The sequence below is a fragment of the Pyxicephalus adspersus genome, chromosome 3 (genome assembly GCF_032062135.1).
Source record: "Pyxicephalus adspersus chromosome 3, UCB_Pads_2.0, whole genome shotgun sequence".
NCBI lineage: Eukaryota > Metazoa > Chordata > Amphibia > Anura > Pyxicephalidae > Pyxicephalus > Pyxicephalus adspersus.
The window spans coordinates 130,466,374-130,484,040 of NC_092860.1; the positions used below are offsets into that span (position 1 = coordinate 130,466,374).

At 39.6% G+C, this 17,667-nt stretch overlaps 1 protein-coding gene across 2 annotated transcripts in view; it reads right to left on the reverse strand.

Annotated features, from left to right (window-relative positions):
* The window catches only part of RBPJ (recombination signal binding protein for immunoglobulin kappa J region), a 44,056-nt gene extending 26,685 nt beyond the window's left edge, over nt 1-17,371 (reverse strand). Inside the window, exon 1 of one of the 2 annotated variants that reach the window (XM_072406359.1) lies at nt 17,303-17,371. In XM_072406359.1, the coding sequence (XP_072262460.1) occupies nt 17,303-17,322 (20 nt within the window). In that variant the 5' untranslated portion in view covers nt 17,323-17,371. Of the gene's footprint in view, nt 1-16,052; nt 16,755-17,302 lie in introns of those variants that run through there. The other variant, XM_072406360.1, reaches the window with a different exon arrangement.
* Between the last annotated feature and the right edge of the window lie 296 nt (nt 17,372-17,667).

Consider the following 17,667-nt stretch of genomic DNA (forward strand, 5'->3'; position numbering starts at 1 on the left):
TTAGACTGTGGGAATAGCCATGTGTTTACCTGAGGAGAAGACTGCAGCGGAATGCACTACGGGAGGCAGGCAGGCCAGTGAAGACGATGAAAGATATAAAAAGGATCTGCCAGGTACCACAAGAGAATTTAAAAAATAGAATCTGTGCTTCAATGGGTCAGGGCTGTTTGGGTAGCACAGATTTTTTATTTTTAGGTTTTGGATTGTGTGTGTGTGATAAGAGAGGACAAGCATGAGGCGCCTTGTTGTGTTTTTATACAATTGTATAGCACGTGGTTGTTCGTAATCCAATGATCACAAAACCTCCTCAATAATATTCAACACACCAGTATTATTATTATTATTATTATTATTATTAGAAATAATCTTTTTGTGGCTGGTAAGTGGGCTCCGCGGAAGCAACTGATCAGTTTCGTAAAACTTTGAGTGTGTTGGAGGGAATTAAAACATAAGTTGGATAGCCAGCTTGTAAAAATAAAAAAACAACTCAATTTGAGATGAAAGACAGCAAAACATGTTGAAATGCTTAATAATTCAAGGATGTCTGCATATTAATGGGAGAGTGGACGGGTTGTGTCAGGGTCTGGTTAAATAAATTAAATTAAAAAATAGTTCCATATTCATAGAAATAACTTGTTAGCAATGTCATTTAGAATGAAAAAAAAAAATAAACTACTCTCAGGTCACTTTTACAAACTTTACATGGATGGTCCATTCAAAACAGACAATTCTAGCTACAGGTAGAGACTAGAGGGCTATGTGAGCCCCTGACTTCCCACATGTCTACTGTAATATTCTCCTCTCTGGTATTCCACTAACCTGACTTTCTCCTCCACAATCTATTATGAATGCTGCAGCCAAATTCATCCATCCTAACAAAAAGTAACCTTTAAAGCAGCGGCCGCCAAGAAAATTTTGGGGGTACGCGGCTCTGGTCAGCACACCCCTGAGCGGGTTCAGGAGAAGGACCACGCTGGGGGGAAGCACCAGGCCAGAGCCGCGGACCATGTCCCCCAAGCAGTTCCCAGGCTCAGGGAGGTGGGCGGGCTGTGACCCTGACTTAACCCGCCCACTCTCCCATTGTAGGCTCAGATATGCGCTGGCAGAGTGGGCGGAGTTATGTCATAATGACATCACTCTGGGGAAGGTTTCTCCCTCTTTGAGTGACGCCCGGCTCCCCACGCATGCGCGGTCGGGAGCCCGTGATTTTAGTGGTCCGCGAAACTAAAAAGGTTGGCAGCCACTGCTTTAAAGCGTACCTAAACTAACATTTTTGCTTTACACAGAAGGGTAGACAGGACAAAAAGTGTGCAGCACTGCCTCTTAAAGGCTTGATCGCCGCAGCTACTTCAAGTATCCCAGGAGGCTCTGGCTGCTCCTTCTGCACATGCCCTGATCTCATGTGCAGAAGGGGTACTTTTTCTCCTAGAGGAAAAAGATGCCGATCTCATTCATGCGCAGTGAAATTGGCTTTCTTTTTTTTTCCCCCTTTCACAGCCGCTTCATCACCCAGATCTCACCTGCACAGTACGAGATCGGGTGACGAAGAAAGAATCATGGCTCTGCGCTGGGACGAAGAGGAATTCTAGGACCAGCGCCATCGAGGGACCTGCTGGATTAAAGATAAGTGTCATTTTTTTAGTTTAGTTACGCTTTAATCCCAGACCTGTGACAGTTTATAAACATTTAGGTATTTATATACAGCAAACAGGATTTAAAATAAACCCTCACAGACCTCAGTAGCAGAAGGTATTGTGGATAAATGACTCCTCAATGACTGACTGCTGTTGGTGCTTAAACTAATCAGGAATCACAAACCTCTGATGAAACCCTGTTGAAAAAGGCCAAAGTAGGAGAATAATATTGAGGATATAGTAAAAAAGTATATCAAATATGATCTATAAACAAACAACAAATGGTATTCCAGTTTGTGGTATGATAAATGTTAAGAGCTGAACAGTCTTGGCAATATCTTCAATTTCATATTCTTTTAACAAACCTCTGATTTGGTTTTTCAGTCTGCAGGTAACCTGCCATGTTCATGCAAAAAATTTAATCCAATTAAAAATAAAAAAAGTAAATATAATTATGTGATTAGTAATAAGCTGGGGGGAAAAAAAGCAAGGGTAAACTAAAAAAAAAATAAAAAAAAAAATAGGGGGAAATGTAGATTCGCCCTTATCTTGTGTAAAGGCTATAGTTTGCTGTTTGACCACAATGTGGGCTGGCGTTTCAGCACTGGAAAAGCCGTAAATCACAATATTTACTTATGTCTCAGTTTCTATGCCCTAGTTAGCCAATGACGTCAGGACTATTTCCCAGAGACAAACACGGGGTTCTGACTACCAACTCCACAATGGAGACAAGCCGGAATCAGAGGCTAGAACAGGTCTTGCATTAACAGTGAACAAACAAGGCAACGATTAGGAATTATACAGATACCTTAAAATCAACAAAGGGCAAAAATTGGATATTTGAGCTGTTTATCCAGAACACACACACACCATATAATTTCACAAGGTTATTTATGGGCAAATACTATAAATTTGCAAAGCCTACTTACACCTAAACTGGCAAAATAAAGGGAAAATTTTATATTAAATATATATATTATATAGCATATAATATATGAGGTGTGATTGTAACACTTTATTTTTCTTATGTTTACTGAACATGTTTCAAGCAAACCAAGTTAAAATACTCTGGAATAATTCCCAGCAAAACACTTTTCATGCCATGAGAATGCCACTGCTCCTGTAGGATAATGTACTTCAAGTGGTAAAGGAAGAGAGGACCCTGACTAAAGGAGCTTACACTATGCCCAATATTGATGTACCAAGTAGACTATTTATCAATTATTATCCAATTTATTTGGATTAAAAATATGGCTGAATCTTTATGATAGAAAAAGGGGGGAAAATGTAACGACAAAAGAACAACATGTTAGGAATGTGGTTAGCAGAGACCGTAAAACAAAGCTACATTCACATTAATTTTTTAATGCATACCACTGAACAGATTCAACAAAATCTAGAGGATACAATTAAATTTGACTTATAAAGATGGCTACATTGTTCCTGCTTTGAACGTTACAAGAAACAAATCTGGGTGGTAGGCCATAGAATATGCAAGCATAACAAACCAAACAAATCTTAAAAAATACCTCTACAAAATTCTGTCAGTGGTAATATTTTAACACAAAGTTTGGGTTTATGCAGCAATTCCTTACCAGAAGGCTGCCTCTGTATCTCTTATTACCTAAATTCTCCAATCTTATATGGAATCTCACTATTAAGCAATGAAATAAAAAGTGAGTATTTACTTTCATAATACACAAAGGGATGATGTATGTTAAAGGGGAAAAAATTCCTCTGCAAAGTTTGAATGGAAGCCAATGTAATACAACCCAAAACCTCTGCAGAGGAATGAAGATGTAATCCACATGGGGAAAGCCCTGGCTCATTGTACTGACCCAGACAGTGAGGGGATTATCCTGGCACAAGTACAACATTACAGCGTGTCACCCACAGAAAAGTACAAGTGCTATGACTGATATACTTTTTTTTCTTCCTCCTACGTATCTGATAAATTACGTGTGGCTATGCAGAGAATGGCTTTCTGGCATTGTTACTGTAAATGTAAACCTTGCTTGCTACAGTGCAGTGCTTCCTTTTCTCCACAAACGGGAAAGAGATGGCAGGTATGCCATGCCAAGATGTTCAAGCCAAAGAGTCATTACAATATAAAAACAGGCAGCAATGGAAAGAGAGCCTACAATTCCATCTGCTATATTATGAAACAATATCTTGTGACAGTCAGATGTACTGAAAGCTTTCTAACCGACTCTCACACAAGACAAACCAAAGCAGACAATGTCAAAATAAGACTAAGCAAGTGCTAAAACATCTGGATATAATGATAAGGAAAAGGGCGAGTTGTCACTTTTTGGACATCTTGGAATCAAAGTATTGCCTGCCAGAAATGTTTTATCTTTGACCTCAAAGAAGGTTTAAAGCGGCATTTCAAAATGCAAATAACCAAATTGGTCATATAAAGACTAAAAAGCCTCAAAGTTTAGATCCAATCAGATTTAATACAAAAATACATTTTTATGCAAACGTGCATTCCATCGTGGAGGAGAGGGGTAGTTCAAGACACTCAGGTGTACTGCCCAGAGACGTTCCGACAGGGAACATAATGACAAGACGAGAGAGCAGAATAAAAAGATGGGGTCTTCTTAGTGTGCTGCTGCTCCCTGACTGCCCAATCAGCAATTAGTAAAGAGACCCCACTGTGTTTCTGGATTCCAACACAGGAAACTGTACCAGCTTTGTGATGTCTTTCAGATGTTTGAAACAAAAGTGGCTGGGAGGAATCACAAATCATTAGGTATATACAAGACTTCATAAGAGTCAAGCTTCTGCTTTAAAGCTTTGATTAGGCATAAAGGGACAGGTAAGGGAAATTTGCTAAAACGTGTAATAGATTAAAATCCTGCATAACATAGAAAGACTTCCTGCTTCCTGTCAGCTGTACTGAGGATTTCTGCTCATCTTTCCATGTCATCAGGGCCCATTGGTGTAATTTACATATCACACACCACCTTCTTCTATGTTCTCTTCCTAAGTATTACATTCCCACTTCCCCTACGGCTTCTATCACCAACCTGTGCCCCTATTAGGTTAGGAAGCAACAAAGCACCAAGTCTTCAAGAAAAAGTTGTGCTTCACTCTTTCCTTAAGTGTATCTCTAGCCAAAACCTTATTTGTATCTTTGTATTTTGTTTAGGATAGTGTCAAAAAGTTAGAAGCTTCCAGCTGGAAAATCTTCCAACAGGGACAATACAAGGGGACAACTGACTAAGATTTGCCACAATGTGCCGTGCATAGTACTAATAGACATTACTTTGTTATATCTAATGTTCCTGCATAACATTCCCACTAAATGTGCTGCAGTGCAAACGTTTGTGCAAAGCAGTGAGATGCAATGAATGGGGCAAGATTCCACGATGGAAAGCTTCGCAGGCCAATGTTGTGTGGCAACTATATAAAAGATGGCGTAAAGCAAAGGCAATTCTTTTCATTGTAGGAGTTTCCTTCCAACCTTCTATTTCTATTCTGGTACAGAAAGTAAAGGGAAATTCCCCCAATTGTAAACAAAAAGCAAAAGGATTTAACCGATCATCACTATTTCGAAGGAGGGTGGGGGATAAAGTCGGCTACAGATACCAAATTATCAACAATTAAATCAATGTTGCTGTAGTATAAAATGACAAATTGTTTGCTATAACGTTGTGACTAGGGATGAAAATTTCCTTGAATGTCCGCAAATTTTCGGTGAACCAATTTCGCAAAACAACCGGAAGACCGAGGAAATCATTATGATCCACGGCACTAGAGGTTAATGAACCTCTAGTGCCCAGGGATGGCAGTTGAACTGCAGATGAACTCTCAATGGAGGAACTTGCTAGCTCATCGCTAATCATGACCCAATTTCAAGACCATGTTTCTGTATTAACTTGGCCTTAGATTGATGATATATTTCTGCTAAGGAAGCAAACAAAAGGAATGACTTATTGAAGGGGAATTTATTTTTCTCATATACTGAAATAAGTGTTAATTACATCCCAAGATACAACTTAACATCTTACAACTGAACTATGTGTCCTCTGTTAGATACAACCACCTGCTAAAACATAGCTAAACATCCTTTAATGCTACAAATTGGGTCAGTGCTCTCTATATTGCTTATAGCATAAGTTGCTTTAAAAGTTTAAAACAGAATTCAGGTTCACTTTACTAAGATACATTACAAAAAAAAGTATGTATTCCCTTGAATATCTAAATATTTGAAAATTCACATCTGTTGAATATATATTACTTTAAGAATATTTATATAGTTTTTTGGTATGTCTATTTGAAATGTATGAAGATATTTCAAGAACTCTCCAATGACCTAATGACTTCCTCACTTATAACCTCATCACACACACGGCTCCAAGGCTTTTCTAGAGCTGCCCCAACTCTCTGGAATAGTCTTCCTCGTCCTATTCAGCTTGCTCCTACTTTCTGCTCATTTAAAAGAGCGCTCAAACCCATTTCCTTAAACTTGCCTACTCGTTGTCTTCTGTCTTTTAAAACCCTCACTACTTCCCACCACTCCCTATCTCCCCTCCTATTGTGTGATACTTCCCCCAACTTTTAGATTGTAAACCCTTTGGGGCAGGGTCCTCTTCTCCTGTGTCACCGTTTGTACCTGTATGCCATTTGCAACCCCCATTTATTGTACAGTGCTGCATATTGTGTAGGCGCTATATCAGGGGTGTCAAACTCTGGACTGGGGCCAAATCTGGCCCCCAACGTCCTATTTTTTTAGGCCCCAAAGGAATCCTAAATATGACCTGCAACTGGCTGGCCACTGCATTGAAATTGCGCTGCTACTACAATTCCTGGCATCACTCACGTCTATAGACCAGCGGGCTCTCTGCCTATGCGTGGCCCTGCAATGGACTGTTTTACAGACGCAAAAAACTGCCGGGAATTTTAGCTGCGGTGCTATTTCAATGAAGAGGGAGTTCCAGCGGCGGGCCACTTAAAAGATTTAGCTCCGCAATGGCCGCGTCTGGCATTTCCAGCACTCCCCCTCACCTGTATTTTTCCTTGCTACTCCAAGGCATGGACTTGAATGGTTGGACTTTCATAGAAGAATATTGTTATTATTATTGTTAGCCTGTACAAAAAGGTTACCATTGAAATTTAACTACAAATAGAGAAAGAGGCATAGGATTTTTTTCTTAAAAAATAAAAAATAAAAATGTATGCCTTCTTCTCTGTTATAAGCTTGTTCCAGATTGAATGTGGAGCAAAACCTCTTTGTTTCCATATGAAAAGGGTTTATATCTAATGAGAAGGAAAAATTTCCTCAATTGTTTTCAATAAATCTCAAGGCTGGTCCGCAACTTTTTCTAAGTTTTTATTTTTGTCCCACTGTGTATTTGAGTTTGCAAATACAGCCAGCAACTCTTCCAGAATGACACTTATCTATTGAGTCATTTAGATATTTTTATAAGGTGAAATCCCATTGCTTGCATCAGGGCTCTGGAGAGGGGTACTGAGATGTTTACAGAATCCTTTTGGATACTTTCTTTTAAATCTAATTCATTTACCTTCTAAAGTACAGCTCCATCTTGTGGCTACATCTGTAGGGGACAAAGTGATGCTAATTTTGTATAAAACACAATTAAGCAAATGGGGCAGAGCTGCTGATAAAAATTTAGGCCCATGTTCACCCAAATTACCTCTGGTATTTCATGCCATGACCCAAGAGGTAACATGCTTTAGGAAGCTTGGGTGTTTTTATAAGTGTGGATGAAAAATATTACCAACATATCTATTCCACTGTGCTTATGACTGTATGAGGCTTCCGGGACTATCCAGTGCCAGCTTACTGTTCCCAGACAGGAGTGATAGGGTGAAATCCTAAAACTGCAAGCACCATTATTTTTGAATGTGATAAAGCTTACAGGAGGAGAAGATCTACACAGGAGGAGAAGATCTACACATCTACTACAGAGCAAAGCAACTGCTTTGATAAGTACATGCGTATAAAAATATTTTTGCCTGAAACGCTCTTTAGACACAAGCACTACAAGACACCATATTACATTTGTGTCTATGAAAACGAGTAGGCTTTTTTCTTATTTGAGCTGCAGTGCACCCGTTACATTTTAATGGGGTTCAGCACAAGCCACTTTTCAAACAAGGGGTCATGAACCATATGGAAAGCACCAGGCTAAGCTGTTGTGGACAAAAAGACTGCAAGATTTATTCAAGCTTCTCTGAAGCTCATTTAGTTACTGCTGGGACCATCATAAAAAGTGGCCATATGGAGCCATGTAACACCTTGTTTAACAGGCAGGAAAGTTGTGGCTGTATAAAACACAAAGGGGGAAAAAACATTTCCAAACACTAACACTTCCAGGGGATTACAGAACAGGACCCTGCCAGTAATACACTGCTTCTTCCAGGCTGACAACCCTTCCTCACTCACTGGACTAAGTGTATGGACAGCATTGTTAGATGGCAGCATGAACATTGTGGTGCAGTACACACTGGCATGGCATTTCAGTCCCTAACACTTGTCTTTGCAGCACTAGGGTCCCCGGTTTAAATCTTGAGCAGGACACCATGTATGAAGTTTTTATATTTTTTCCCCATATTTGTGTGCTTTCTTTAGACACCGTTTTTTGTCCACATAACAAAAACCACACAGTTAACTGGCATACACTATGTTAATGACCATAGCAGGGACATTGGATTGCAAAACTCTCCAAGGGACAGTTAGTTACATGACACAAAAATGGAACACAAAGCAAGGATAATTTTATAGCCTTTAATAGTTATGAAAAACTATAATTAGAATTATATATTTTCTTTATTATCCAAGGAATATCTGATTGTCTCATGGAATCAGTAAGGATTTTCCCCCCTGTTGAAGCAAATTGTACCAGGGCTATTTTTTGTCTTCCTCTCTGGACCAACTATGTCTTATAAGGTTTTATATCTGGGATATGTTTGTTTCCCTAGTGGTTGATGGACCTTTGTCTGACCTACTATGTATTTATGAATATATATTTTTTTATTATGGAAAACACTGAAAATGTAAAATGCACTAAGGTAAACATGAAATACAAATATTGGTAACAGAAACCAATAGCTTAATCATAAATTACACATTGTGTGCACATGTGTAAAGGATACAGAGCAATGCTTCCACCCATCTGATAAATGCCCAAGGTTTAGGCTTGGCAAGCCTCAAGGAGCATGGCTTCTTTTATGTTGTCACATATATTCATATATTCATGTGTTCTGGGAAACCATTGACTTACAATAAAATGTGTACAGTTCTTTTTTTTTCTCTTTAAAAACACCAACAGCAAGAGTAGAAAAGGCCTGTCCCCTGCAAATAAGCTACAGAGAAGAATTGCTTTACTCTAACCTATGCAGAGTATCTACGTCTTCCACACAGACACCCCATTTCTCTTCATTACTCAAATCATTTCAAATCAAGTAGCATAGTGTGCCACATCAAGTCTCATACGTTTTCTCTTGGCTAAGACGACCGGCCACCACGCATACTACATATTTACTCTAGCACATATACAATTTCAGTCTCCAAGGATCACTTCACTCTTATTAGCACGGCTTCTAAACTATTGTCACTGATACAGTATTTGTTATTTGCTTAAACTTGTGAACCCTCCACCATTTCTACATTTTTTAGAATCAGCTTTGCTAATTGTGTTCATGTTTTGGGATTTTTATTACAGTGTCTTTAGAAAACGAAGAGCAATATCAAAATCAGGTTCAGCAATGTAGAGTGTTCTCCCCAGACCCTATTAGCTGGGTGCACCAACCAGCACTTTCAGTGACCACCCGCCTGTTTGTTGCTGAAAAGTTGGATCACAATACAGGGGCTGCCACCCGCCAACAGCTTCTTCCCACCCAGCTTAACAAAAATTCTGTAAAGAATACTGAATGTACAACAAGAGAGAGTAAGAATATAAGAACTGAACCAAAAGACAAAATATAAATGGACTATCCTGCTAAAATCATATTGTCACATTGTCACAGAATGACAAAAGTCACATTGGTCAATCCAAATTTGCTTTGCCACATGCGTTGAACATGGGTTTGTTGGTTGGCCTACCCCGTTGAGTAATCAGTCTCGCTTCCCTTGGGCCAAGGTTTACTTCTGCCCTAACAAAAGCAGCATTTTTCTGATTTTCTTTTACTTTCAATAGGTTTATATTGAACATTTTAATACAGCTTTGCGCTATGGGTTATGGTGTGTATTTTTGTATTCCTAAGATTTTTGTATTTGTATAACTTTTTATTATTGCTGTCCAGCAAATTGTTTTAGGAATACCTTTCCTCTTTTTTGGCAGTTAGGCCTAGCACGCACAGGTCCATTTTTACTTCTGATCCAATAAAAGAATCAATTCCAATATGATTTTTTTATGATTTTTGGCCTCCTTCAGAAAGAAGTCTGAAATTCAGAAGTGATTAATGACAAGCAAAAAAAAACTCCAGCACAAAATGTACGCTCCCTGCACTGCATGACAACATTAAACTGTGTGGTCTATCTTCTAAAAGCCCTTTGTTGAAGACTGACTTTAAAACAGTTGTGCAACTAAAAGATTGTACCTCATTCCTCCTCCATGACATTTACACAACACACAGCTTAGAGCCAACAAACAATAGGCTGCTGCCAGAGGTCAAATGGTAAAATGCTTCATGTCACTTGCCGCCATCCTAATGCCCTGCAAGCTTGGTTGTCACTATTTTAGGTCTTGCACTAATGAGAGGAACAAGCTAACAGCTGTATGGATATGTGGCTATGGACGTGTAACGAAGCTGCAATTAAAAGGACCGCTAAAAAAAAAACACTTAACCTGCTGCCTCTTACAACACATACAATCAGAACAGATGACAGCTCAAATAATGACAAGATGTTGCAATAAGTTTGGATATGACAATGCTAAAGTCTGCGCAATGTATATAGTTCACTTAAGGGGGTTTCCAATAAGCACATTTTAAACCAAGCAATAATTGCAGTGTGTACCCTAATGCTGAACACACTACAAAACCCAAATATATTTCTTAATAGCAACAATGTATATAAATACACTTTGAAAATCTAAATAATTAAAGAAGCAGTGACTTCTTCATTGTGCTAAAAAAACAGATTGAGGGCAACGATGCTGTGGAAGAACCCAGCAGGTCCAACCCAGTGCAGGCTGCATGCAGAAAACTACAGGAGGAGGGAATAGGACCAGTCACTGGGCACACGGAAAGAGAAGAGCAGTGACCGGTCTATTACAGGGTGCCCCTGCATAGAGACCGTATCACAACTCATATTACATACCCTGTTTCCCCTATGATAAGGCACTGTCCTATATTTTTTGAAATGCCAAAATATGCCCTAGGTCTTACTTTCAGGGGGATGTCTTATTTTTCCATAAAGAAGACTACAGTACACATTTATTGTTGAAAATCACTCATGTGCCATTCATTGTCCCCTTCTGATCACTCATGTGCCATTGATTGTCCCCTTCTGATCACTACGGCTGTGCCAGACCGGGCCTATTGGAGTGCACCGGTAAAACTCTCTTTAGTCTTTGCATTCATATTTAAACTGCTATCATAGGAGAGATAAGGTCATTAATATTTATATCTATTTCTGAGACTTCTGCTGGGTGCCATAGCGGTCATCCTGTCCCAAATGTAACTGTGTAGTATATTACTGATCCTGTATATAATAGTATAATTCAGTTATATTCAAACTTCACCTTATACCTGTTCCATGCCCCAACATCACAATGACAGCTACAAGTTTTAAAATAAGCCAACCTATAACTAACCTAAAATAGGAAAAGTACAGGCAATTAAAGAAAAAAGTTGGTGTCCTCTGGCTAGGAATATGCCAGTTGTTAAATTTTCTGCCAACAGAAACTTTGCTATTTACCTGTTTTAGTTCCTACATTTGAACACTATGCAATACTCATTCATAAAGACCAAAAACATACCCAACACGAAAGCCACAGTTCTTTGCCACCCCTACCCATGGCACACCTGAAGAATTCACATTCAGCTCACCAACTAAAAGCTTGAAATGTCACAAAAATAAAAAATGAGCGGCTTCTCAATGTTACGGCATTACATACACAATTATATATAACATGAAGATAATTAATCTTGTTTTCTGATAACCTTCTCTTTTTTCCACACTAGTTTTTTGTGATTACCACAGGTCAGTGGAGAAGTGGTGTGGGAAGAAAGCAGGTGGTTTGAGCAGAAAAAAAACTATTGATCACTTTATATCTGGGAAGAGATAAGCAGAGCAATGCCTTCAGAGACATCAGCCTGGCAATGCAAACCCCACAGAAGACCTATATAGCCCTCCCACATCATGCAGGTTGTGTTTTTCTCAGATGAAACCATCAATAAAAGGAATATTATACATATATGCAGTCACTGGTACTGTATTTCTGTGCAGGCATTACTGGGTTCAAGAAAACCTCTACAGAGCAAATTGTCTGATTTCTAACCTTTCTGACTTCTGCTTCTAAAAATGGAAGCCAAGACCTCAGACAAGAGAACATTATTTTGCAAATAAAGTATAAAAATATTATATAGGATGGCAATAAACTAAATGCAGATGTCAGGGGTGGGTAATATGTCGGCACTATATAAATACTGTGTTATAATATTTATACTAATGTGGCAATCAAAGACTATCACAGGTGAAGTAGAACCCTCTGCAAATTATAGTTAATAGGAGGTCTACAAATGTAGCTGCTGGTAAAATCCTGGTTTTTACTTGGCATAGCAATCAGAAAGTGACTGCCACATTAGAAAGTGTTGTATGTGGCCCATTCACTTCCACTGATCTCCAATAAACCCTATGGCACTTGATATTAGGCAGTTTTAAAGACAGCATTCAGCACTAATATTCGTGTTTACCGCAACCTCATAGATGCAAAAGTAATAGTAAAACCGTTGGTAAATAGTAGCGATCAACAGTTTTCTTATGAACCATCATTCACAAAAGAAACAATCATGTCAGCAGATATTATGGTTATTAATGGATCAAATGAAATAATGACATTATTTATGTCGATATAATAGCACTTTTCACACCATGAGTATAATGCTATAAATGCAACCCTAAATCTCCCTAATTAAGCATATTTAAACCTTAAACGCTCTCATCTCTGCAGTCTAGAAACGTTCCCACATGATGAAATTGTGTCTCGATCCCTTTACTATAGAAAAAAATAAACAATCGTTTTCCACATGTGCAGCTTTGGTTTATAAACTAAAATACGGAAAATATTGCTGAGAATTTTTGAAAATATAATAATTTAAGCAATGGGCAGGACTTCTTCTGAAAGATAAATGACATGGCCTCCAGATGTGATCTCTACAAATAAGAAATTATTAGAAAGGAAAAATGCTGCATTGAAACAGCATGGCCTTGTATTAATATCTTGTATTCATAATTATTTATATTCAAAACAACCAAATTGGTTGGTCAATGTTTATAAAAAGTATTTGATAAGAAAAAATGTTCAGTTATGAAAAAGTTATCTGAGGCTTACTGAAGGTTGTAATCAGGAATACAAATCCCAAATCATTTCACAGAACAATTTTTAGCAAATTTTTGGTGTAGTTTGCCTGAATACAGATATGTTTTATGGTCTATAACTAGTAGGAAATGTCTCCATATTAATATTATTTATAGATATGACTGCCACCAACAATGCAACCATGAGTGGGATTTAGACAAATGTCCACTAGAATGAGCAGATCAGTAGGAAATAACAGCAGAGCAAATCATAAAAGCTGAACACATTCAGAAAACAGGTAAATATAACAGTTTTTATGTAGAAAATGTCTTACAGAACAGACCTCATATTGTAAACAGCAATACATTGCAAAATATAGAAACATAGGAACACTTAAATTATTGCTGATCGTCATGGGTAGCTGAACATTTGCAGTAGCCCAATAGCAAACCAAAAACAAACCAATGCATGGGAAGCAATTTTAATATATATTTGGGTGCTAGATATGAAAATGTAGCTTGCGTCAGGTATGCATTGATGTTTATCTCCCCAATGGTAAATTTCTACTGTGATGAAAATATAAGGCATAGGTGTAATAGGGATAGGAAGGCACAATAAATACATTTAAAGAAGAACCTATAGTTCTAAATCTTGTTCCATCAAACAAAAGAAATGTTTGCTTTTGTAATGCTGCCTTTATACCAAAGCCAGTCACATCCAGGCTGCTGAGTATTATTATTACTATTACACAGAATTTATATAGCGCTATCATATAATTGAGCGCTGTACAAAGTTCATAGTCATGTCTGTCAAAGGAGCTCACAAGCTAATGTTCCTACCATAGTTTTATGTCATTACCACAGTCTAAGGTCAATTGGGGGGGGGAGAAGATTACCCTAACTGCATGTTTTTGGGATGTGGGAGAAAACCAGAGTACCCAGAGAAAACCCATCAGACACAGGGAGAACCTGCAAACTCCATGCAGATCTGGAACCTAGGACCTAGCGCTACAAAGGCCAGAGGACTAACCTCTGAGCCACCATGCTGCCCAGAGTAACACAAACCCTTCCCCACTATGCTGCGGGAAAGAAAAGTTACAAAACAGACTTCTGAATTTGAAAAGTTAAGTTATAAAAAAATAATACTTTATAATAATTTATGGCACCCCAATCCACAAACACTTTGAGACTTGGAGTTTTAACTACAACTTTGTGTTTTTACCCCCATGGTCATGCGATAAGCCAAGGTATCCTTGCCTATTGTAGGAGTGTTTAAATATGGAGAGGCCAAGTAGCCAAATGGTGAAATGCGGCACAATTCCATGGATTTAAACAGAGGAACCAGGTCATATTCCATGTACAATGACAGTCAAATTATCAAATGAGATATACCCAACATAACATATTTTTTAACCGACTTACAAAATAATAAACATTTTTCACACTTTCATACATGATTTTTGCATCACAATAATTTATAATCACATGTGATCTTATACAGCACCACAAATCTTGTCAGCTGTGCAGCTGTAAACATTTCACTGCTCCATAACATATATTGCAATGCTTGTCAGGTACTTTGAATCAGAATGACCGTGAAATGATCTCTCATGAGTGCAGTGGTATGAAAGAAAGAATCATATGAATCCCCAGCTACCAATAGATGGATCTCGTCTATGGACAGGTAAAGCCATCTGTCAACTACTAGAATGATCTCAATGTCAACCTTCAGGTCCATTTTTCCTGGATCAACAATTTTCTGCAGAAACCAATTTCTCAAATTATTGCACACCCATATCTAAGGAGGAGTAGTAACAATGAAATCCAGCTTTCCACAACCAACCTTCAGTCTCTGAAGAACGTCTATTGAAAATAAGAGGCCAGTTTCATCGATTGTGACACAGAGCACCAACGCTGCCCCTTAACAAAGCTGCATTGCCCTGCGTTCTGTAATTAAAGCAACCCAAAGCAAAGATAAAACAGATCACATTTGTGGAAAGCTAGCAGAGACCGGGCTTTAAGGAGTATGCTGACTTCTCAACAGGTGAGAACCACCAATAGAAAGCCTTCCACATTGACATTACATTCACCTGCCACAAAGGATGCAAGTCAATGGATAGCTGACACACTGATATAAAACCAACCAAATTAAATCCAACAAAATGTAAGCAATCCAATATAAAGATGTAAGTAATGTAAATAAAAACTGCTGATATGGCATACACAAAAACTATTATTTCTGATTTCTTTATGTATGAAAGCAAGAAGAAAAATATTGCCCATACCAAGGGCATTTAATAAAGAAGTTTTTGTCACATTTACAGGTCACATTCACTTCCCATAATTTAAACACAAACGCCTGCAAGGTTGGGTGAATTTCACATTTGCTGCTTTGCATTGGCAAATATTAGAGTGAACGTCATTCCCCCGTGTAATAATAACCTAGAAGTACCCGTGCATGTAGAGTGCCCCCCTTTATTCTGATTGGCTAGAATTATGTATTTTACTATTGGCCGACTTCAAGAAGAAGTAGTTGCAGCCAACTGGGAAAAGGTAAATGTTTATTTTTCATTCCCGTTGTCACAGCTGCTAACTATTGATTTCTAGAGAAATGGAGGCTCTTTGTATCTTCCTCTTATTTGCACCTCGGTACAGGTACATGAGGTAGCTGGGGAAAGGATTCAGACAAGAGGCTACATATACAGGCGAGATACCTATACAGGTGTGATTGTACCTGCCACAGGATTTGTATTAGTGTCCATCCAGTTCTAAGAATGATGCCGCTCTATCATACAGTGACAAAGATTGGGGACCTCCAATGAGCGATGGATTGATGAGGTCACAATATCACAAAAAGACATTTCCACTATTTTCCAAAAATGCCCACTGCCATGTGAGAGAATTCAGGTAACACCAATCTTTACCGAAATGTTACACCTCGATAGTCCTGGTTCTTTTGGCATTCACATGTCAGGAACCGAATGTCTGTATGCCGGCAGGTGAGCACAGAATTGAACCTCTCCTATGTCATTGTATCTGCTATATTCAATGTACAGCGCTGCGTAATATGTTGGCACTATTTTAATTTTTTAAGCACATCTTGAAACCCCTTTTCATTGTTAATAAATTAGAGAAGTGTTAAACTCCCCCCCATTTGATTTGTTGCAATCTAACTTTGGGGAAATTTGCCCCCCTCATTTCCTGTCCCACAGACACAACAGTAAGTTAGAGGAAACTTTCCAAAATACAGGGAATTCCCTTCTCCAATCAGAAGACGGAACTAAAACATTGGATTTTCCAATCTCTGTGATGCCGGTCCCCAGGGATAATAGACGGATCAATCCACCCGAGGGGGGACAGGCAACAATCATACAAACACAGGCGAGGGTGTTAAAGATATCATTTTTCCGACAGTATTTTAGCAAGACATAAAATAATCCAGAGGGTAATCTGTCATATCAGCTCCATGATAGGGTACAATCTGCCTGCCCTGGGGTTGGTGTAAGAATGTGTACAGCTGGAAGGCTAGAAGCATGCGCGGATCCGGGGGTCACCCCGGCTAGAAGCATGCGCGGATCCGGGGGTCACCCCGGCTAGAAGCATGCGCGGATCCGGGTTGTCACCCCGGCTAGGAGCATGCGCGGATCCGGGGTCGCCCCGGCTAGAAGCATGCGCGGATCAGGGGTTACCCCGGCTAGAAGAATGCGCAGTTCGGGGGTCACCCCAGGTAGAAGCATGTGCAGCCGGATGAGCTGAATGTGCATTTTCCTGGCTACACAAGCCCTGCCCAGCATTATTTATCATTTTCAGTAATAACAAACATGGTGGGTGTGTGGTGGTCGGTCGGTGATGGGATCCATACACAGGAAGATGAGCAGCCAGCGATCATATCTATGTATAGAATGGAGGGGGGATTGGAGCCGCACATTGTACACCATCACTGAGCACACAGCCAGCCGCACAGACAAAGACTCTTTCACCCGCACAGCCGGGCGAGGAAGCCGAGGGAGCCCCAACTAAGGAGCCGCTATGGCTGCCGCTTCCTCCCCTCCCCGGAGTCTGGAGCTTTCTCCTCTGCCCAGCAGCACCGGACCTCCGCTTTCCTCTCCCCACACCTGAGCTCCCCTCCTGGCCGCCCCGTTCCCCTCACAGCCGCCCCGACTCGCAGACTTACCCTGTCACAACAGGCGCCATCTTCCACAAACTCTCGCCAAAACTCCAAACCTCGCGAGATCCGGCTTGTTGTTGGTTGAACACCCACCAGTACATAGTCACGCCCACCATGCCCATACCACGCCCACCAGACGCTTGCTTTGTCCTTCGCACGGTGTTAGGCCACGCCTCTCTTAGCGTTCCCACGCTGTTCTTGCGTGTTTTTTTAATCCTGGGAGTGACGTCAGGGTAGCTGTGTGCAAGGGGCGGAGCTTGATGCTCGCTGGAGGTAAGGTTGGTTCTGATTGGTCAGCATGGAGAGGGTTTTCATTATTTTGTCCAAGAAATATTGATCAGATTTGTTATTCCCTGATATCACTTCATTGC